The sequence below is a fragment of the Podarcis melisellensis genome, assembly GCF_964234715.1.
Source record: "Podarcis melisellensis genome assembly, chromosome: 1".
Taxonomy (NCBI): Eukaryota; Metazoa; Chordata; class Lepidosauria; order Squamata; family Lacertidae; genus Podarcis; species Podarcis melisellensis.
Window position 1 is genome coordinate 102,114,182 of NC_138528.1, and position 23,408 is coordinate 102,137,589.

At 41.2% G+C, this 23,408-nt stretch overlaps 1 protein-coding gene across 2 annotated transcripts in view; it reads left to right on the forward strand.

Moving 5' to 3' along the window:
• Window positions 1–2,736: 2,736 nt before the first annotated feature.
• Window positions 2,737–23,408, forward strand: part of RIF1 (replication timing regulatory factor 1) — a 33,122-nt gene continuing 12,450 nt past the window's right edge. Inside the window, exons 1-24 of one of the 2 annotated variants that reach the window (XM_081928205.1) lie at window positions 2,737–3,007; window positions 7,721–7,799; window positions 8,733–8,829; window positions 9,343–9,473; window positions 9,558–9,652; window positions 10,244–10,433; window positions 10,970–11,062; window positions 11,155–11,293; window positions 12,662–12,813; window positions 13,530–13,644; window positions 14,128–14,298; window positions 14,421–14,531; window positions 14,681–14,743; window positions 15,178–15,278; window positions 15,684–15,770; window positions 17,525–17,598; window positions 17,824–18,004; window positions 18,261–18,368; window positions 18,474–18,623; window positions 18,927–19,026; window positions 20,147–20,411; window positions 21,453–21,495; window positions 22,032–22,234; window positions 23,119–23,218. In XM_081928205.1, the coding sequence (XP_081784331.1) occupies window positions 2,883–3,007; window positions 7,721–7,799; window positions 8,733–8,829; window positions 9,343–9,473; window positions 9,558–9,652; window positions 10,244–10,433; window positions 10,970–11,062; window positions 11,155–11,293; window positions 12,662–12,813; window positions 13,530–13,644; window positions 14,128–14,298; window positions 14,421–14,531; window positions 14,681–14,743; window positions 15,178–15,278; window positions 15,684–15,770; window positions 17,525–17,598; window positions 17,824–18,004; window positions 18,261–18,368; window positions 18,474–18,623; window positions 18,927–19,026; window positions 20,147–20,411; window positions 21,453–21,495; window positions 22,032–22,234; window positions 23,119–23,218 (2,973 nt within the window). In that variant the 5' untranslated portion in view covers window positions 2,737–2,882. The remainder of the gene's footprint in view (window positions 3,008–7,720; window positions 7,800–8,732; window positions 8,830–9,342; window positions 9,474–9,557; window positions 9,653–10,243; window positions 10,434–10,969; window positions 11,063–11,154; window positions 11,294–12,661; window positions 12,814–13,529; window positions 13,645–14,127; window positions 14,299–14,420; window positions 14,532–14,680; window positions 14,744–15,177; window positions 15,279–15,683; window positions 15,771–17,524; window positions 17,599–17,823; window positions 18,005–18,260; window positions 18,369–18,473; window positions 18,624–18,926; window positions 19,027–20,146; window positions 20,412–21,452; window positions 21,496–22,031; window positions 22,235–23,118; window positions 23,219–23,408) is intronic. The other variant, XM_081928204.1, reaches the window with a different exon arrangement.

The following is a 23,408-nucleotide window of genomic DNA, read 5'->3' on the forward strand; positions in this document are numbered from 1 at the left end:
TATTCCTGCCAAGAACTTAAAACTGCGAGAAGTAATCTCCTTCATCAGTGGTACAAAGGCTACTTAATGGGATGGGCAAAGTAGAAGTTATGGAGTTGCACAATAATATATCAAAGAATAAACGCACATCTGTATCTCGGCAGCGGCAGGGAGAAGAGCAGCTGGGAAGGGGAGTTGCCGTAGAAAAGCAGATGGGAAAAAAGGTTAAACACTCGGTCCTACCCACATCATTTTTCCAGTCCAAATTGCCTCTTTTGCTGAGCTGCTTTTCATTGGAAAGAACTGCCACTGGAGATTAAATACAAGGATATTCTCATGTAGCCTGTGATTTGACCCTCTGCCATCCTGCTACAAGAACGGAATCTAGATGGACGCTACTACTAATCTCTGCCATCTAGTGGTCTCAGTGAATCCCCTCTATTCCTAGTTCCTCTGGTGATTGATGTTGCATAGAGGGAAACAGAACTGCAGCCCTACTCACAGATTTCAGTGCCTAGGATCACAAATAGGCACAGGTTATTTTGTATGCCTCTGCCAGCCTAGCAGTTACAGCTGCAACCTTGCAAACAATCTGGTATTAATAAGTGCTGGGCTTATTTATGTTCTAGAAGTTCAGAATCCCCACAGACACACAATTATGCAAAGGACCTGAAGCTTTCAAAAACGTAATGCCTACCCAACTTTTCAGTGTATCACAGCTAATATTACCTATGGTAGTAAAAACAAGAGAAAGCTTCCAAACATCTCATCACTGCATCGAAGAGCAATCACATGAACCTGAGGCTTGTCAATGTGCCCTTCTATAACGTGGCCATGGCTTAACTTTTATTTATTTAAGATCATGTGGATACAAGTACTTAATTAAGGCTTGTGGGGTAAGGTTTGCTTTTAAGCTTGCCTGGCCTCTGCAGCTGGTGCAAAGTTCTTAACCCAAGGTTAAGAATTTTAACCTTGGGTTAGCGGAGTCTGTAACCTAAAGCATCTGTAACCTGAAGCGTCTTGTAACCCGAGGTACCACTATACTCTAAAATACTGCCTCAAATTAATATCCAGGTTAGTTGATAGAAAGACTATCATGTTTCTCTTTACTTCAAAAAAAGTGTGCATGCTTAGCCTAACAAACATCATGCAGCTCAACCAAATGATTCTGCTGCTATACAATGCCCAAGACTACAATTAGAGGTGATTTGAGGGCATGAAAGATCCTTTGGCTCCTTTATGAGTATAGTACTAAAGATAATTAAAGGTCACTTGAGTTACCCTTGGGAGCGCAGAAGTCTGACCCACTTTAAGTTTGGATAAATCAAGAATTCAGTTTTAAACTGAACTTTAATCTTAGCTAAATCCATATTACATCTACACTTGAATTCTAAATCCAACTTAAAACCCTATACACACTTAACTGGGAATGTCCCACTGAACTTAGAAGAAGAGGAGTTTGGATTTGATATCCCGCCTTTCACTCCCTTTAAGGAGTCTCAAAGCGGCTAACATTCTCCTTTCCCTTCCTCCCCCACAACAAACACTCTGTGAGGTGAGTGGGGCTGAGAGACTTCAAAGAAGTGTGACTAGCCCAAGGTCACTCAGCAGCTGCATGTGGAGGAGCGGAGAAGCGAAACCGGTTCACCAGATTACGAGACTACCGCTCTTAACCACTACACCACACTACTCCACACTGGTGGAGCTGGTATGGGGAAAAACCACATCAAAACATAGTATTTCACACAATAAACACAGGATACAAGATTATGCATTATGGCTAAATTCATATTGTGGGTAATGTTGTGGGTACACTGCTTGCCAAATCAGCGATGGAAGTGTATTGGATGGCAAGTAAACAACAGTATGTATACGGCCTGAGTCAGACCATTGTGGTCTCCACAGGGCACCTAAACTTAGAAGAATCAACTCTGTGATTCTTCAATAAAAAATTTTTTTATTTCAATTTGGATACTCAAAATATTCAGAAGCAGCAGCACAAAAACATGAAGGGTGAGATACAAAACAGAGGCCGGTCCAGAGATTAATGCATTGTATACTTGTTGTTAATGGACAATCCTTTTAAAATGTTCATTACAAATAGTACCAAATAATATTGTAGGTGTGAAAGAGATTTTAACCTACGACATCCACTCACAGAAGTGGATGGGGGAGACCGGTATAATGAAGCAGACCCGATTTATATAAAATGAGTTTTCTGTAATCTCATTTGTTTTGTTAATTTCTCCATTGGGGCAATAGTGCACATTTGTCCATACCAATATCCCACCATTACTGGTATCATAAATCTCTCCCCCTTTTTTTGCAATAACAAGAGGGGCAACTCCTAAGCCTCGCACCCCCCCCCCCAAAGTTCTTTCTGTAGAATTTCCCCTCCCTTCTGCTCAAAAATTGCAGGAAGTACTAACTGGGGGGGGGGCATTGCCAACCTTTGGGATATAATCAGACCGAGAGAGAGAGAGAGAAGGCACTGGCGTGGCCCTGCAAACGAAACCACCCGGTCCGTTTTTACACATCCCAGCACTGAGTATGAAAGGAGCGGTGAGAAAGTCTTCATATGCATTTCAGAGGGAAGCTGGCCGATGGATGAACTCGGCGGTTCGATCTCGCGGCGCCCTGCTCGACTAGCTCGGCGCTCTGGCTTCCTCCGAGCCTCTTCCTCGCCCTGTGATTGGGCGGCCAGCTTCCGCTTCTTCCGCACAAACACAGTGACGCGGCTAGAGAAGTCCCGCGCTTCGCCATCTTAGCCCGCGAGAAAAGGAGAGAGAGCGAGGGAGCGCGAGAGTGAGCGCGCGCGCGGGAGAGCGAGAGAAGGCGAAGAGCGCGGGAAGCGCACTTTCCCCTCTTGAGGAGCTGGCGAGGAAGAGGCTGCCGGCGGCGCCATGAGCGGCGCTGACTCCACGACGGGGCCTTGCCCGAGCGGGAGCCTCCGTCCCCTGCTGGAGACCCTGGAAGACCCCGCAGCTGCGCCGGCGGCGCTCACGGACGCGCTGCTGACCCTGACCAAGTGAGTGTCCGGCGAGGGCGGCGGGTCTCTCCTGCGGCCTTGCGGGCAGGCGGGTCTCTGAGAGGGGAAAAGCCTGGGGGGGGGCGAGTCTTATCTCGCGGCCAGGCTTTAGCCCCGGTACTTGTTACCACCACATACACACCTGAGGGATGAGAGATGCTTATTGCGTAAAGAGCGGGTTTTTAATTTTTTTTATTAGGTAGGGCTCCGACCCTCTTCGCTCACTGGCCCACAGGAGGCGAGCATCTCTCGAGGGCGGTGGGGGGGGTTGCCGCCTGTCTGCTTCCCTTTTCGTCAAACAAAACTTCTCAGGGGCTGCGAGGCCGTGAACGTTTAAGTGCTTTGGAACCATTTCGGTTGGTCTTTTAACGGCTTTCGAACGCACCTAAGCGTTTCGAAAAGGGCGCGCCGGCGATTGCGCGCCGTCAATCAGCTTGGGTGATGGGGAGGAGGGGAAAATTTGAGGGAGAGAGGGTTTCCATGTTGGAAGCTTGCCTGCTGCACTGTTACAAGGCATAGGAGCCCCCTCCCGAAGTGGGCGTGTGATGTGGGTTTCTACCTCTCTGTTTGGGGAGGGGGGGAGTACGTTTCCTTTTTCTCTGGAATGAGTATGTGAGAGCTTTGCATAGGCACCGGTGTGTGTCAGTTGTCTAAGAATGAGATTACTGTATCTGTGTGCTTCTGTACTTAGCGGGAGTGGTTTTTCCTTTAAAAAAAAATATAGATCAAGTCTTTGTGCAGTCTTGATTCTACTCATGTTTACTTGAGGTATCTAGGAAGCTGCCTTACAATGAATTCCTCTAGCTCAGAGTTGTCTACTTTGGCTGTGTTCAACTTTTCCTGACCTGAGACCCACTTATAACTCAAACATTAATTCATTCATTTTTTGTTATTTGTTTTTATTTGCAGGCCTTTGATATAAGGCCAAAGGGCAGTTTTGAACATCGGACAGAATAAACATACATATGTTCTGCAATGCATATCTTTAGGAAAGTTTTAAATGTTTGATATGTTATCACATTTTTAATATTCTGTTGAGAGCCGCCCAGAGTGGTTGAGGAAACATAGCCAGATGGGCGGGGTATAAATAATAAGAATTGTTATTATCCACACAGTACACAAAAAATTAAAACAGTTACATACAGTGAGGGGGGAAAGTATTTGATCCCCTGCTAAATTTGCCTGTTTGCCCTCTGAGAAAGAAATGTTCAGTCCATAATTTTAATGGTAGGTTTATTGTAGCTGTGAGAGACAGAATAACAACAGGAAAACACCCAGAAACCCAGAAGACAAGGGTCAGAGATTGATGTGCATTATAATGAGTAAAATAAGTAAAATAAGTATTTGATCCCCCTATCAACCAGCCATCAACCTGGTATCTTCACTGTATGTTACGAGCTGAGATTAGAAGTACCTGCTGTAAGGAAGAGGTTTTACCTGTAATCCCAGCTTGTTACAGTACCTGTACAAAAGACACCTGTCGACAGAAGCAATCAATTCAGCAGATTCCAAAGTAGCCACCATGTAACTACACAAGACCTGCACAAGGCTGGACTGGGCTACAAGACTGTTGCCAAGCAACTTGGTTTGAAGGTGACAACAGTTGGTGCAATACAGTAATTCGCAAATAGAAGAATAAATAGACAAAATAACTGTCTACCTCCCTCAGTCTGGGGCTCCATGCAAGTTCTCATCTCGTGGAGTTGCAATGATCGGGAGAACGGTGATGAAGCAGCCCAGAGGTACACAGGGTGAACTTGTCAATGACCTCAGGGCAGCTGGAACCATAGTCACCATGAAAACAGTTGGTAACACACTACGCCCGCAAGGTTCTCTTGCTCAAGAAAGCACATGTACAGGCCCGTCTGCAGTTTGCCAATACACATCTGAATGACCCAGAGGAGAACTGGGTGAAAGAGTTGTGGTCAGAGGAGACCAAAATCGAACTCTTGCTCATTATAATGCACATCAATCTCTGACTTTTGTCCTCTGGGTTTCTGGGGTTTTTCCTGCTGTTTTTCTGTCTCCCACAGCTAAAACCTACCATTAAAATTATGGACTGAACATTTCTTTGTCAGAGGGCAAGCAGGCAAATTTAGCAGGGTTGGCACACTTGCTGGTGATCAATTAAGAAAGGGCATTTTGATTAGCAGCCCCTGTCTGCTACTTAGCGTCTTAATTCCTATGGAATCAGTAAGGGTGTACTTAGTTTTTCACATATGATTTCTCCATCTTGGCTTTATTTCTGTTAAATGAATTACGACATGGTACACCATATGCCATGCCTTGTTGTTCATCTGAGGTTGTATTTACACAATTTTTAGACCTAAGGAACAAATGATTGCTCCTGTGTCATAATATTCAAAGAGGGTGCACTTTCTTTTTCCCATGACTATTAATTTCTAGGGTTTAGCTCCCCCATCTATAGTACCATCATCCTGGCAATGATCTATACTGTCTGGTAGCAGCAGTTCAGGATTTCAGGCATGGCTCTCTTCTAGCACTCCATGGGTGTGTAAAGAATTTAACTGGGGCCCTTTTGCATGCAAAGTCTGTGCTCTCTATCACTGAGCCACCACCCTCCCCTTGAAACTGATGCATGAGAATGGCAAGCAAAATATAACCAAATATGCCAGTTTTAATGTAAGTTCAACATTGATTATGCTTTTTAATTCCTTCACATTAAGAAATAGAGCCAATATAGATGAATAGGGTAGGGAGGTGGCACCTGGCTCAGTCACAACAATTTTTTAAAAGTTCATTTAGTATGTCATGCAGTCTGTGCATGTAAACATCCTCCTACCACCTTAGCTGAGAAGAAGAGGAGTTTGGATTTGATATCCCGCATTATCACTACCGGAAGGAGTCTCAGAGCGGCTAACATTCTCCTTTCCCTTCCTCTCCCACAACAAACACTCTGTGAGGTGAGTGGGGCTGAGAGACTTCAGAGAAGTTTGACTAGCCCAAGGTCACCCAGCAGCTGCATGTGGAGGAGCGTTTCTCCGCTGTCCCGGACGGCTTTTGAAGGCAGGCGGGGGGAGCAAAAGTCTTTGTCCCCCCTGCCTGCCTTCCCGGGGGCTTTTAAATCGCCCCGGGACAGCGGAGAATTCCTCCGCTGTCCCGGGGTTTTTAAAATGCTGGCGGGCGGCAGCGAAGGTTTCGCTGCCGCCCGCCAGCATTTTAAAATCGCCCCGGGACAGCGGAGAAGTCTCCGCTGTCCCGAGAAGGCAGGCGGGGGGGGGAGCAAAGACTTTCGCCCCCTGCCGGCCTTCAGAAGAGGTCGGGGGACAGACTGTCCCCGGACCTGGTCTGAAGGCGGTTTCCATAGGAACGCATTGATTGATTTTCAATGCATTCCTATGGGAAACCGTGCTTCGCAAGACGAAAAACTCGCAAGACGAAAAGACTTGCGGAACGAATTAATTTTGTCTTGCGAGGCACCACTGTACTTAGTAACATAGTGACATTCACTGTGTTTAAGATCTATGCATTGGCTCCATGCAAGTTTTTGTAAAGTGAGTCAATTTGCTGCTGTGATCGGCCTTTATTTGCCTCTCGTGTTCCTAAGGTTGTATTGGCATTTTTATGAGAATGCTCTTACTACCAGACTGTGTCACCGGTGACAAGACATTTCTCTGTTTTTTGAAACAGTTGAGAAATCTGTAGATTAAGATTAGTAGTTTACAAATGGCAGAATGAAATTCTCCTTGCTCCCACGCAAGTTTGCTTCATATCATGGAGTTAATGAACATGACATTCACCCCATTAATTGGTGGTTAGACTTGCTTTTCTCAATACTGTAATGGCATTGTGCAAAGGTACTGTTCCAGGGGGTAGTGTATAAAAGTAAAAATTCATAGTTATAATGACCTCCTGGAACTGTCCCCATGTCTTGCCTTTCTGATCGAGTGTAAGAGCTCTCAAAGCCCTCCAGAGCCTGTGCAAGATCTCCCCAGAACCCAGTATGCAAAGTGAAGGAAAGAGGAAAGAGCTTCTTAAGCTCTCCACCTTGCTTTCTGGGCTCTGCTTTGGAGGCTCCCACAAGATCTCAGATGGCCCCTTCCAACAGTTGGTCACATGCCTTTATTTTTGGGGGTCAAGCACATAAAGCTGTGATTACATAAGTAAAATCCATGTAAGTTGTATCCCTACTGTTTTTTGTTAATCAAGTCTTCAAACACTGTGTGTTTTAAACATTTTATTTTTGTTTTTAAATATTTGATTATGTACATGCAATAGTGAAATGAGTAGAATTTGTTGTATTACAGTGTAACTTTCATTTCCTTACTTTTATAATGCTTTTTAAAGAACTGAAGAAGCCTTCAATCATTTATCTGCATACCCCTTCCCTGGGTTCTGTTTCTTTGGGTGGTGCTGGAGTGTGGAGGGATGCTGGAAAGAGCATTGCAGTGGCTATTAATATGGGGAGGTAGGGAAAAGCACAAATTGCTTTGTCAGTTATGGTGCTGCAGTATTACTGAGCCAAAATTTAACAGTAATAGCCAACTCCCTTGACATTGTGTTGTTTTCAATAGTATCTTTACTTGCCAAGCATAGTTTACTCTGTGCAACAGCCTGTTGCTTTTGAAAATGATATATACAGAAGATGTGCCTTTAGCTTTTTAATTTAGGTACCGGTAATTGCCAAAATGTGCTTTTTTGTCTATGTTGGGCTGTGTAACAGAAAACCTGTTGTGTTTTTCTACATTTAAGTCGCCTGACTGGTGAAGAGGGAAAAGAATTTGCATCTGAAGTTGGGAAACTCTTCCCTCAGCTCTACAAGATATTTAAGGTGTGTATTTAAAATTGTATGGTTTTTAGTAAATCCTCTTTTTAATAAGTATCCCATTCCATGTATAAAGGATACTGAGCCCTTGCCTTTCCCTTTCTGCTATTAACATTCTCCCCCACACTCCAACCTGGTAGTTGCTACTCCCCAGTGGTAATGACTACTACTTTTCCTTACCATACTAGGTTTGTCATAGACATTTCTTTTTACACTTCATGTGCAATAAACTTGGTAGGACTAGCAGTTGACAGAAGTAGCATGTGGGCAGCCCTGGCAAAACCTCCAGAGCAGCAGGTGGTGGTGGTGAGGTTTGTCAGCTGACAGGCGTGCACAACCCTTGTCCATGGCTGAAACTAAATGTCAAAGTTGAATTCAGCTGGTCCTGTTTTTCTTCTATTTAAGCAAAGCTAAGAGATCCATCCTGGTAAACTGTTGGCGATTTTGTTCATAGGCCCTTGTCAGAAGTAGACCTCTATCGTTTAGTGGGAGTTGCCTCAGCAGCTCACCAGCCATGTTAGAAATGGCTTCTGAAACTATATATCCATGAGAGAGAAGGAAAGAGGCAAGGAGCAGCTTTTTACGTGGCATTATGGAATGCTAAGATTTGGAGATCCTGTATGTTAAGATCAGCTTTGGAAGCTGCTGTTCACATGGATCAGGTTAGGTTGGTGGCACAAGAGATAGGGCCCTTCATGGTAGAAGGGAAACTGTTGGAGTCTAATGTAGCTGGACTCTGGAGCTCAGAATGGAGAAGCAGTTAGCCAAGAAACTAGCTTTTGTATCTGAGGGTGTAGCATATACAATATTTTTTAAAGCAACCAAAAATAGTAGCTGTTTTGCTTTTTATTGGCACAATTTAAAAATTCTGAATTATTGCAATTATTTGTCAATAAGTGTTGTCAACATGAGTTAAAACTTTATTCCTTCTTTTTGTAGACATATATTCCTACTGAAAATTCAGAATTGAGCAGTGCAGCCTTGCAAGCCTTAGGATTCTGTGTGTTTAACTCAAAGACTGCTGCTTTGCTATGTGGTAAACAATTTTTTATTCTGTTTCAAAAATTAATAAATAATCCAAATCTGCTTTTTACAGATGGACTGCCAGCAGTATCATAAATATCAATAGAATAAAATATATGTGGTATTGTACTGGACGCAATACTATTCATATCATGTTATTTAGCTCTCTGGCTGATGTTACAATGTGACTGAATTGCTACAAGTTTCAATGACTGTAACTCTGGCCCAGTTTTTTGCGACCTGAGTCTGGCAAGAAGACACAGCTTCTGGTTTCAGCATTCTTCAGTGCCTTGTTCTGGGTCTGCAAATATTAGAATCTGTTACCCCTTTTATATCATCGTCATGTGTGTCTGTCCTATTTCAGAACACAAGAGCAGCAGTGCCTTAGAATGAGTGAGGACTGCATTAGTTCCTTCCCTGCTGAGTTTGTGATACTAGGCATAAACAGATTCACGACCATTGCATCATTTTCAAGCTTCCCCCATGTTTCACCACACTGAAAAATACCATTTACCTTTTTCTACAGAATCAGAAATACAGGAGTTGCTGTCAATAGTGAACAGTGTTGCTATAAAGGCTGTGGACAAAAACACTCGCACTAGAGCACTTTGGGTGATCTCTAAGCAGTCCTTTCCTTCTAATACTGTTGGAAAGCTGGTGAGTGTTCTCTGTCCCATCTCCTACAAATAACATTTTGTTAAACTAACATGTTCAGTCACCCACATCTCATTTGTGTTTCAGGTACCCAGTATTATTGGTATGTTAGAAACAGTGCTGAATAAAGGAGACTTGCATTCCATGGTGGTTGAATATGAAGCATTAAATGTTATTATACGGTATGTATCAGGTGTTGAGCAAGTGTGTTAGAAGTGAGGAAGAAAAAAACACTTCAGTAACATCTTGGTCAGATAAAAAATCAGGGTACATGCTTAGAAAACAGCTTGCACTCTCGTGGTTATTTCTCAAGTCATGAGGGCTATTAAGTCATTGTTGTAGATTGTGAATACCATTTGCTGTTGTAATATTGTAAATGTTGGTATTTCTCTATTGTATAGTTTGCTCTCTGCTGCCTCTGCTTCCCAACTTTCTAGGAAACCCTAGAATTAGCTCAGTTGGTTAGAGCGTATCACTGCTACTGCCAAGTTTGCAGGTTCAATCCCCATACAGGCCGCCTGCATATTCCTGCATGTGAAATGAGGGTGCACCTTAGAGTGCATGAATGACAGTACACTACAGGGAAGATTTGTAGTGGTGGCCAGACTGTCTTTTCTTACTGTTACTGATCTTCTCCTTGAGAAGCCTTTTGAGACACTCTCCAGTTACTCAGAACACAGTGTGATAGACACTGGTGAAGAAGACCAGTCATTGTTAACTACACAATATTTCTTACAAACCTTGGTCATACTGACAAATATATCTGAACTTAGGCTCATAGAACAGGCTCCATCCCACATGGAAGAACAGGCTGTAAAGTGGGCGAAGCTGATCATCCCTTTGGTTGTCCACTCTGCTCATAAAGTGCAGTTAAGAGGTGCTACTGCATTGGAGATGGGAGTGCCACTTTTACTTCAGAAGCAGCAGGAGGTGGCAGCAGTCACTGAAGAACTTATGACTACGGTAAGGAAGGCCAACATGTTATTTTTTAAAGGATGGGTTTTTGGTTTTTTAAGAATTCCACATATGTGCTTAAGGGCCCTGTCCACTCTAATGATCACTTCATATGACTCCCTACTCCTAGTTTTGCATATATACTTGCAATTATATTTTATGATGTCATACTTGCATATGAAATACTACTATCTTCAGGGCATGAAGGTGATAGCCCTCTCCCTCATCACTCCCACGCCCTCCAGCAAGTGTTCAGTGTCATTGCGCCTCTGAAGATTGGCTGTTTTGGTTAATAGCTGTCAGTAGACCTACCTTCCACTTTATTTTCAATCCCTTTTTTATTCATCCCTAGCACAGAATTTGCTCTTTCACCATTGGTGCACACACAGTTGACATTTTTATAGCCACCACAACCCCAAAATCTTTTCCATAGTTAGTCATTGCTGCATCAAGTGGGGTCAGGGGGGGCAGATGGAGGGAGGAATCATACAAACTAATTTAGTGTTGGGTTATTTTTATAAATAATGTTGTTTGTATTCTTGCAGAAAATAATCCCAGAACTCCAAAAACTATTTGCATCAAAAAATGAAACATATGTTTTGAAACTTTGGCCTCTGTTTGTTAAGCTGCTTGGCAAAGTAAGTTGGACATTGATTTCTCTTGTTTCAGCTACTGTAGGTGCTGATGATATGGATACATTAACTGCATAAAACAATATTTACTCTTTCAGGCGCTTCATCGTAGTGGAAGCTTTATCAATTCATTGCTGCAGTTAGAAGAACTAGGATTTCGTAGTGGGTCACCGATGGTAAAGAAAATAGCTTTCATTGCATGGAAGAGTCTGATTGATAACTTTGCTCTAAATCCAGGTAGACTAAAATACTAAGCAATTTTGATTTATTTCATTAGCATGCTGAAGTAGAAAAAAGAAACTAATTGTGCACCCTCATGTGATATACTTCCTGTTTGGGAGCAAGTTCTGTTGATTGCAGTTGAATGAATTCTAATGGTTGAGATCTCTGTTTCAACTTAGTAGCAACTTGTGTGTGCAAGTGAAAACAGTGGGGGAGTTGTTAAATGTTGCACTCGGGGCACCCATCATATCACTAGTTAGTCTCTATGCATGTGAGAGTGACGTCTGGCCCTTTTGAATATGCTGTACATATCTTACTGCATCAATAACAAACACAGCCAGCAGCGTGCCACCAACAGGTAGACTTTTGCTTTTTTTTGGTGAAAAGGGACCAAAGGTTACCTTCACATGCATAAATAAAAGCAGGAGTTAGAATCATGGAATTGTAGAGTTGGAAGGGACCATGAGTGTCATCTAGTCCAACCCTCTGTAATGCAGGCATCTTTTACCCAAAGTGGGGCTCAAACCTATGACCCCAAGATTAAGAGTCTTATGCTCTACCAGCCCGGCTGAATTAAGTTGCTACACAATACATGTGAAATTCTTAGGAATGTTTGGGATGGAAAAAGTGGCCACATAGCCACTTCCTTAGGTACAAGAGCTGCCACAGCCCTTTTACAGGTGTTTCTCTCTGCATGGTTTGAGCCTTGTGCCAGACCCACACAAATGCTATCCATATATTAGGGAAAGATCTGAAAGGGAGATTCCTGCTGTCTTTCCCATGAGCTGGAGCCCTGTGTTATAGAATTATTATATAGTGGAACCTTGTGTTACGTACCATCTACCTTACAAGTGCCTCGAGTTACGAGCTCCACTGACCCGGAAGTAGATGCCCCTAGTTGCAAACGTTGTCCTGGGATGCAAGTGGAAGTTGAGTGCTGGTGGTGCGGCAGCAGTGGGAGGCGCCATTAGCGAAAGCACGCCTCATGTTAAGAATGGTTTTGGGTTACAAACAGACCTCTGGAATGAATTAAATTCATAACTCGAGGTACCACAGTATAGTTTAAAAGTGTGCTGGCAAATATCTACTCATCTGCATTTTTAATGAAGGGATCCAGAAATGACTATAAGTTAAAAAACAAACAAACAAAAACCATCAAATACTTCCAAAGATTTTGGATACTTTGGAAAAGGTGAGTAGGCTCAGACCTCTGTATTGCATCTCTGATTTCACAAATAAGTAAACAAGTAAGAATCAAGTTGTTGTGGTCTTGAAAAAAAAGTTCGCCTGAAGCTGAAGCCACAATTCCTCTTTTGAGTTTGAAAACTGATTTTAACTTTAAATCACATGTAACAAAACCAAGTTTCATTTTCTTCCCCCAAGAAATCTTGTGCAGTGCAAAAAGGCTGAAATTGCTAATGCAACCACTGAGTTCCATTCACGTGAGAACAGAAGCTCTGGCACTGACAAAGCTAGAGGTCTGGTGGTATTTACTGATGAGGTTGGGACCTCATCTCCCAGCCCACTTTGAACAGGTAATCTCATCTTTTATATTAACACTAATGTTAACACTAGTTAAAGCAGATTTCCCAAAAAGTTCTTAGCTTTGTTTTCTCTTATTTGACTTCATTGGGTCTAGTCTGATTAGGACTAGTATTGAATACCACCCTTACCTGCATAATGGAGAATTTATAGTTATGATATGTCTAGTAGTTGTTAGGAACAGATAAGACCTAGGAGACCAAAGTTCAACTCTCAATTCAGTCATGAAGTTCACAGGATGATCTTGGGCCAGTTACTGTGTCTCAGCCTAACCTTCCTCACAGGGTGGTTGTGAGGCTAAAACAGAAAGAAGTATGGCCATGTAAACCTTGGAGAAAAGGTGGGATATAAATGTAATAAATATGTGATTAAAGCTGATCTGCAGAAACCATTAAACCAGAGTATTTGGATTTATGCTGATTTTAGTTCAATTGAGCTGGCTGAACTAGTTTGTGGGTGGCATTTAATATTAGTGCCCAAATGCATCACTGTTGCCTCTTACTGTCGAAACTATGGAGCCTTAAGCACACTTACTACAATCATGGAACTACAAGTACAGCTGAAGTCTATTAAAACCTTATTTTCATTCATGTGCTAGATAAAGACTTTAGTAGATTCCTACATGGAAGTCTGTTGTTTGTTTGGGCAGTTTAGCCCCAACCTGTTAAGTTGCTTCTGTTTGTGCCTCATGGGTTTTTTTTCCTTTTAGGTTTGTGTGCCATTGATTCAGAGCACTTTAAGCTTAGATTCCGTTCTACAAGGAAATTCATCACGGTTAGCTATTAACCAGAGTTTACTAACACCGGGTTCTGCACACAAATCAGGTAGGAGGGAAATCTCTTTCTGACTATGATTCAGATGCAACAAATCTGAAATCTAAAAATTCAAATACTGTGTTTTATATCATGGGGTTACATATGCATGGACTTATCCTTAGCACCACCTACCCTGTTGTAATGGATATATTTCAGTTTGTACAGTCTCATATGGAAAGGTTCTTCAGTATGTGTACTTAAGAATTTGTCTTTTTTGCACATTTGTTGCATCTGAATCATATCTCCAGTGTATTAAACTATAAGATTCTGTGGCTACAGTCTTTAAGAGCTCTTGCAATTACTTCTCTAAAACAAATATTCAGACTACATGTAAAGTTTTGAGATTAGCAGCATAGTCTGAGCCTGTTTTTGAAATAGAAGTCTTTTGATCTCCCCTCCCCCAAAAATCATTTGTTTATATATCATTTTTGTGTTTCTTCGTGTATGTAAAAGTTTCTGTGGTTCAAGTAATGTACTACTGGTTTTATTTAGGTGCTTTCCCCAATGGAACCCCTGCAAATCAAAGGATGAGCCTGAGTTCTAGTACAGGAGTTACAGCCATTCCATCAATTCAACTTCTAGGAATCGAAATGCTACTTCACTTTTTCATGGGACCAGAAGTTTTGACATTTTCCAAAGAAAACAACATTGCACTTAGTTTAGGTAATGTTATACATTTTTTGGAAAGTTCAAGCAGCTTATAATACTACAACACAAGTCTATGCCGCTAGCTGCTCTGAGAATTGATAAGAATGATAGAACTTGTGCTTTCTCTTCCCACTTAGAACCTCTTCAGCACTCGGTAATCACCAGTCCTTCGTTCTTCTGTAAGCATGCCAGCACATTCATAAATGCAGTTCAGGATGGCTTCATTGCAGTTGGAAAAGATGCTTCTGGTAAGATTATTCCCCCCCCCTAAGAATATTGCTTCGTGCTATGCAAGTTGATAGAAAGGATTCTTCTAAATGGACAGTAGTCAAAACTTGATTTATCTAGCTCTTCATTGGGTTATTAATTTGCCCTTAATTCATTCTCTGTCTTGCAGATACTAGTCTAAGTGCTATATGGAAGGCAATGATTCGTTTTGTGAAAGGGGCAATTGAATCAGGTAAGTGGATATATTAATGTTCTAGCGTAGACTATAATAAAAGCTTATGAGGATTATTGGAAAGTAAGAGTGTGGACAAGTAAGTGCACCATCCAGGTAAAAGTATTCTAGGCATGAAGAACCTGGCTCTAACACTCAGTGTCCAGGAACTGGTGCTAACTTAAACTGAGTAACAAATGATAGAGTTGAAAAACAAATATGTTTCTCAGTTCTGCTTACAGCTGTGTCTAAACAAATTGGTAGAACATTTAACATGAACAAAGTGAATTCCAGGCCACTATTTCTAAACAGCAATAATTTACCTGAAAGCAGAACTCAGTTTAAAACTTGTAGCAAGAGCATTAATGCAGCTCTGTCCTTTAGGGTGGGCAATGCTGCAGGTTTTGCAAGACCAAATTGTATTCAAGGCCTAATTTTGCGTTGCTTGTTTTTAGGGAGCAAGAGAGAACGGCAAAGCTCAGACGTACTCACTATGTTACTTCAGGCCTTAAAAAACATTGTTGTGTCAAATGAACTATCTGTGTTAAAGTCAATGGTAAGTTGTTTATTATAGTCTATAAGTGTTTATATAGCTATTAAATTATGATAAGAGGTGGCATATCTACAAATTATGATCTCTGAACTGGTCCCATTGGACATTGTTTGGGTCAGCATTTGCTCTGGTGAGTAGCACTTGCTTCCAATGCTGATACTCATTAAGCTAATGTGCAATGCAGCACTCGCTGCTTAGTTGGCACAGGATTTTCAAGCTAAGTATTGTTGGAATTGGTCTTTCCAGTCTTGTAGATCACTGCTTCTGTTAATCCTTGATTTCCTCTTTGTACTCCATAACCTCATGAAACAAGATGAAGGTTTTTTTCCTCATGTTTACAGATAAGGTTTAGTATTCATGCTATGTAACTATTTTAGATGAATAACTATGTTTCGTTTCCTCCTTTAGTCCCTGATAGAAATCACAATCAAAGAACTGCCTTCAAAAGTACTAGGATCCCCAGCCTATCAGGTTGCTGACATGGATCTTCTGAATGTAAGTGGGCTTTGTGTGTGTGTGTGTGTGTGTGTGTGCACGCGCGTGTGCGTGTGTGTAAAGCTTATCCTACCCATCATGTCACTTGTACAATATATAATAGGCAGATGACCTTTGTTCTGTAGTAAGAACTAGTAAGATGTGTGTATGCTTTAGCTAGAAATGTTTCTGAGTATTTATGTATACTATAGCATAGTATATAAGGAGCCTGACTCCTTTTCTTTGAGTAGTGACCATACCAGAAAATATTGGCAGGAGTCGGATGGAGGGCTCCCTGTTTAAAACATTAACTATTTTAGCCTAAGATTGCCAAGGTTCTGTTAGTAAGAAAAGCTGGAAAGAGAGATATTGACATTTCTAGGACGCAACAAAATACAATATGCCTTGGATATAAAAGAGGTAAAGGTACCCCTGACCGTTAGGTCTAGTCACGGATGACTCGGGTTGCGCACTCATCTCGCTTTATTGGCCAAAGGAGCCAGCGTACAGCTTCCGGTTCATGTGGCCAGCATGACTAAGCCGCTTTGGGTGGACCAGAGCAGCACACAGAAACGCCACTTACTTTCCTGCCAGAGTGGTACCTATTTATCTACTTGCTTTTGAACTGCTAGGTGGACAGGAGCTGGGACAGAGCAATGGAAACACACCCCATTGCAGGATTTCGAAACACCAAGCTTCTGATTGGCAAGCCCTAGTCTCTGTGGTTTAGACTACAGCGCAACCCGTGGCCCTTGAATATACCAGTTTCTTAATCATAAGCTTGAATGTGTATCTGATTGTAGCATCAAGTGTAGCATTTCTGAGATCAGAGATCATAAATAGATTGTTGTAGCTGATTAATAGCCATTTAAGGGCTTCAGGTTTTTCCCACTAGCTCTCTTTCTTTGTGACCAGAAAGTGTGGTGAATGGTCACAGAAATTGGACAGCGAGAAATATTCAAACATACATGCCTTGCAGGCCTTCAAAGTACGCCCCCTCTGATACAACGCACCATTGACAACGTTCGTAGAGCTGTTGGAAACTTCTGGAGAAGTCCTCTTTTCGTACTGCTTTCAGTTCCCTCGTCACAGCAGCTTGGACATGTGAAATATTGGAAAATCTGTGCGCTTTCAGTCAGATTTCAGTTTTGGAAAAAGAAATCTGGTGGGGCCAGATCTGGAGAATATGGAGGGTGGGACAACTCAGTAACATCAGTAATGATTTCACGCAGAATATGCAATTCTTCCGCCATCATTCAGATGGACGAATGCTGATCCCACATCAATAACTCACAAACTCTCTCGAAATTTGCTGCTGTTCTGCTTGTTGATGGTCTGCCAGACAGGGTCATCTTCGATGGTTTGCTGCCCTTCACAGAAATGCTTAAACTACTCATACACTGTCTTTCGGGTTACAGCTTCATCTCCATACACAATTGTGAGCATTTTGTGGGTTTCCAATGCTTGATTGTATGTTCAAATATTTCTAGCTGTCTGATTTCTGTGACCATTCACCGAACTTTCCAGTCACACTTTGTAATTGCATATGAGCACAGTGAACACAGATCACATCTTGGGATTGAATCATTTAGCAATGATCTGTTCCTTGAAACTGAAACATAATTGTTGACCCCTATAGCTTAATCCAGCAAACAGGTGTTGTTGATGCTTATACGGGATAGAATACATAAGACAGAATAGAGCCATATATTTCTGAAATATTGCCAAACATAGCAGACTTGTTGAATAAGTACTGTGGCTTTTTTCCTTGCCAGGGGACTCCAGCATTGTTTTTAATTCAGCTTTCTTTCCACGAAGATCTGTTGAAATGCTATGTTCAAGATGAAAGGTAGGTACTAAGAGCAAAGCTTTCTATACCCTGGTATTTATATATCCTAATATCTGAATTCATTTGGGCTGATCTGATTACCATAATTTTCTGCTTTAAAATGTAACTAATATTTTTCTTTCCCTCCTCAATCTATAAGTCAAAGTTATTACAACTTTGTTGAATGATGTAGTTGCTAAATAATTTGAAGTTGCTGAGTGTTTCTTCTGTTTTCTTTTAAATCAGGTTTTTCTTGAACTATGAATCACTTGTAGGATGTGTTTTGTCTGGCCCTACATCTCCTCTGACTTTTAGTGAGTCTGTATTCACAATTGTCAACCAAAGCTCAAAGTATCTGGAAAATAAGGAACATCTCTGGAGAATGTGGAGTATTATAGTTAACCCCTTAACTGAGTGGATTAACCAGGTACAGTGTGTTGGTTCTACCTAAATGACTGTACATGGAAATACCAAATAATGTACATTGCTGGAATTGCATTTTAAAAGTATAGTGTCTGTAAAATGATCTCGGATCCAGTCAGACACAAAAAGCCAGAATTCCCATGTGTCTCAATGATGATGCATGTCTAGAGTAAAAGTGAAAAATATTTTAGAAAAACAAAGCTAAGGATACCAGGTTTCTTTGAGTGTATAAAGTTCAGTTGTTGTTTTTTTCCCTTTAGACAAATGAAGTAAATCAAGGTGATGCTTTGGAACATAATTTCAGTGCACTTTACAGTGCATTGTTGCTCCCTGTGAATACCATATTCCCATGTTCTGAATTTCCACAGGTAAGAAACTATTGGATTTTTTTTTTAAAAAAAGAAAGAAGTGTGCGTAGCAGTAATCTTAGACCAGAAAGTACTGTGATCTCTGCTTCTTTTCTTTCATTACAGCCTACAATGAAAACATTGCTCCGTTCCTGGTCAGAGCTCTATAGAGCATTTGCCCGTTGTGCTTTGCTGGTAGCAACAGCAGAAGATAATCTATGCTGTGAAGAACTCTGTGCTAAAATAATATCTGGATTAGAAGATGAAGCAGATATTGTAAGTACAGTGATCTGTGCGGGAGGCAAGTTTGCAACCCACAGCGCCGCGTCTGCACACACGCAGGTTGCGCTTATGCGCATGCGCGATTTAGTGGTTCTGAACATGCACGAGCGCCAAAATCCAGAAGTATCCTGTTCCGGTACTTCGGGTTCGGCGCAGTGCACAACCCAAAGCTTCTGTAACCCGAGGTATGGCTGTATAGGTTGCTCTTAATACAAAATATGGTTGGTGCTTATGAAAAATCCTATCCCTTGTCTTTCATTCTATACTGATGTGGTAAATATATTTCTTTTCTTTCAGAATCAGTCCATGTTGGATGGCCTCGCTCACATCACGTCAGTTATGGTTGACTGCATCAATTTTGCACCTTATGGCACTAAATACCAACCATCAAATAGATGTAAGGATAATAAGTGGAATCTGCAACTAAAAGTTGCATTGGGGAGTGGTTCATTCCATTCCTTCTCCTGATTTTCTGATACTTCCTCTCTCTTCCCTCACCTCCACACCTGGTCAGTCAGCTTTTCTTGCCCAGTGAGCCTGCTCAGTCCTCATTTGACTGTTTCAGGATTTCCCCCCCCCCCTCAGTGTTTTTTTTTCCTAAAGGTTTTTTTTGTGCTTCTGCATCATTGGGGTTTCCTTATTCCTACTACCTTCTTCTTGTGCTTGAGTGTTGTTTCTTAGGCTATTCATAATATTGATTTCAAATGTATCTAGGCTTCCTGTATTATGAAGCAGAGAGCTGCTGAGTTGCTGTACATGTTTGGTCGGTTTACTGTTTTGACAGTTGAATTGATTATGTTGATTAAGCGCTGTGCTCAGACTTCTAGTAACAAGTTTCTTAAAGTTGTATAGACACGTGTTGTTTGGTAGTTTGACATAAATTCTGAAGCCTCTACTGAAGTCAGCAGTGCAGTGAACTACTTTTAAAGTTAGTCTGGATTAAGTTCTTCAGCTGTGCTATTAAATACTTTAAGTAAAATGCTTGTCATGATGGGAGGCAGGGTACGTGTGGAGTGGGGGGGTCTTGAAACTTGCAAGGAGTCCCTGGGCTGTATGTGTGTGCACCATTCCCTTACATGGGAGAATAGGCTTTCTTGCTGTGTTGCCTTCCTCCTTTGGAAGGGCTGTTGCACATGGTTAAGAGGTGAGCAGGCCATTAGGATCACATGTACTTTTCCCTCCTGTGAAGATTCCTTCATCCTATCCCATTGCCCTTAATCATCTGCTGTGATGTTAATTACAGCTACTTCATGTTCTAGAATTTAAAATATGGGAGCAGAAAAGGGAAGGGAGTACACGATCTCCATATGAACTCTTACAAGGTTCATACAAGGAATATAGCTGTAGTATTGAATAACACTCTCAATATTCGGCATGTTCCAATGGAAAGGGAAAGGAGGAATTGTATTTATAAATAGATGCAGGTGTGGTGGTCCTTGCTATTTAAACCTTAACTTTAATATAAACTACCTTAATTGCTAAAATAAATGTTGTCAACTTAACATACTGATCCTTAGCCCCACAGATGCCTGCAGACTGGTCCAAAAAGAAAAAAGATCCCCTTGGCAAGCTGTCGTCCTTAATTAAACTTTCGGTGATACTAGTAAACTCACTTCAGATGATTGTGTCCAAGGAATCCAGCCCTGAAAGAAAGACCTCTATCAACACTTCCGTTATTGGTGCTCTTCAAAATATCATTGGCCACATCTCCCTACCTTCAGTCATCAGACCTCTGTTCAGAACTATTGCGAAACCGTTATCAGCATTTTATGAAAAAATAAAGTGAGTGCTCTGCTATATAGCTATGCAGTACTGACTTTGCAGTTGTATACTACTTTCGTTACTATGGCTAACTTGTTTCATACATGTGATTGAAATAGCTTAGGAAACCTACATGGCTATACCACTAGTCCAATGATGTTCCAGAGGTACTTTATTGATGCTGCATTGAGAGTTGGATAGCAGCTTACGTAGCACCTTGATGCAAAAGTTCCATTTGCAATCTGTAATCAGATTTATTAAATTTTAAATTTTGCTTTTACAGCTGTTTTTAAAAATATATTTAACACAAGTATTAACTGCAGAGAGCACACAGTTTTAAGAGATGTCATTTCCTATGACACAGAAGGGGGAAGCGATACTTTTTTTTAAAAAAATGATGCCTCCTTAAGAGATGTGTGCTTCATCCAAAAATAAGAAAGTACACCACTTGCTTCAGAGTTACCTTTCTATCAACATACAAGTTTGGTCAGTAGGCCGAAGCTCATCATTGATCAAACTGAGAGTTGCTCAGTTTGGGTGCATAGCCCTAAAAGCTACAGGAGGCTAGAATCAACTGCTTACTGAAAATTCACTCTTGACAGCCTTGATTTGGTTGGCTGTTTGATTTGTCCCAAAATGGTGTGTTTCTTTAAATGTGTATAAATGTTATGGTTATGATAAAATTACAATGCTATCCAGTTTTTTAGTTTTTTCCTATATTGAGCTTCCTCCTGCGATTGATTGATTGATTGATTGATTGATTTTCATCTTAGCATAAAGGGGAGGTCACAGCTTTAAAAACATTATTGAAAACACTTTGCTACAATTTTAAACTATAAAAATAAGGTAGGTCCTTTATTGTACCTTATCTGACAGAATCTATTTTTAAGACTAATTGTACGCCTGAGGGCAGGCATAGTCTTAAAACTTTTTTTGTAAGCTACTCCCAGAGCTTTTTTTGGCTAAGGGGATATGAATGCTGTAACCAGTAAATAAAGAAATAAAGAAGCAGAGGTTATTCCTTATATGAATACTCATCAGTTATCTCCTTTCCCCCATCAGGTCCACTAATGCATCTAAAGTGACCAATGGGCTCAACAACAAGGTAATTTGGACTGGTGGTGGTGGGAAGCTTTTCTGTCTCTTGAATACATTTTTTAATACCATGCAGCCTAGTAGCATAATTCCATAAAAGGAGCTGCCCTTGCACATAGTGTATAGTTAGTGTGTGTGTGTGTGTGTGTGTGTGTGTGTGTGTGTTTTACCAGCATCTCTGTTGTGCTACCACAGACTTCGCTAGTTCCTCATAATTAAGTGGGTGTTGCATGATTAAACCCAGGCAAGGAATTGCCTAATCAGTGCATGGAGTTTGGGGAGGGGAAAAAACTTGTAGTAAATAATTGCTTCATTATGCATTATTTGGGTCTAGTGTAGGATTTTGCCATGATCTCCTGTGCCATCTATCCTAGAGAATAGGGCTCCGGGGTTGTAAACAGCGTTTCAAGAACTTCCTTACATTATTGGCCTTCTTGCTTTAAGTTTTACATTGTAACTAAGTAGACAATGCTTAGCCCATTATCTGCTGTTAACACCTTTTGCAGCTATAACCTTTTTGATACATTTTTTTATTCTATTTTCCAGTTTGAAAAGTTATTGGCAGAAAGTATTAGTTGTTTTCAGTCTTCCTATGCTGGATCCTTTGACAGTGAGCTGCTGCAAGAGCTTTCTCCATTGCTGTGCATAATACTTTTGCACAAGAATAAACAGCTACGTAGTCAAGCAGCTCAGTTCTGGAATGCAACATTTGGTAGAGCTGTAGTGCTGACATACCCAGAAGAATTAAAGTAAGAATTTTGTAGCTTGTGATATACCCATAGACTTGTGGACAAACTCATTTACTTGTGTCGAGCCCCATCCCAGCTCATGGCCAATCTTAAAAGCATTCTTATCCATTTTCCAGTCATGAAGCACTTCTATTGGAAGCATTTTGTTGGGGGAACTTGAAAAACGGTAGATGCATATGAAAACAACTATATCATAACTGTCCTGACATGGGGTTGGGTCACTATGACAATTCCTTTAATTAAAAACCAGAAGAACTCTTTAGACCATACTTCCTCAACCTCGGCCCTCCAGATGTTTTGAGACCACAATTCCCATCTTCCCTGACCACTGGTCCTGCTAGCTACGGATCATGGGAGTTGTAGGCCAAAAACATCTGGAGGGCCAAGGTTAAGGAAGCCTGCTTTAGACACTGCAAATCTGAGCAGAAGAATGGGTAGAGGAAAGGGTAGCTTAACCCCTGCCTCTTGTGTAAGCCTTCCTATACAAAATTTCATGTAAGGACTTCAGATGGAACTTTTTGACTAGAACTGCTTTCTCCTTTTCTCTATCACTCCTCTGGTCAAGCTTATAAATACCAGGTACCTTCTAGTGGTATTGTTTGTCCTCCAGAATTTCATATTTCACTTGGCGTTTCACACAATAAACTAGTATAGAATTCATATACAGACAATCAAAACAGGTGAAAGTTTTGCATAATGTTTGGGTTTGGATATAGAATACCAAGCTGCATCATCTTGAAAATGCATTGTAGCTAGCAACTCAAAGCTTCATTCTTTGCTTATAAGTTTTCAAGTGTAAACATGGTGCCAAAAACTAATTGTTCCAAGTCTGAATATCGGATTCAAAGATTTTAAATGCAACTTTCATGATTGCTTCCTTTCAGATGTGTTTTGTGCCAAGCCAAGCAAAAAAATTTACTCTCGTTGCCTGGCTTTGAAAACACGGACATAGTGGGAGAATGTAACGGGACATGCTCTGATTCTGTAAGTATTAGGGTTTGGCATTGGTTGTAGTAAACCTTTTTATTTTTCTGAGTAAATAGGTCAAAATGCACACCTTCATTCAGTTTACAATTACTAAAGTAGGAGTGTAGTGGGGTTTTATTGTTTATTAAAGGTAGTTGCAAATAAATCTGTGGAGAAACTTAGTTGACAGCACTTCTGACAATCTGAT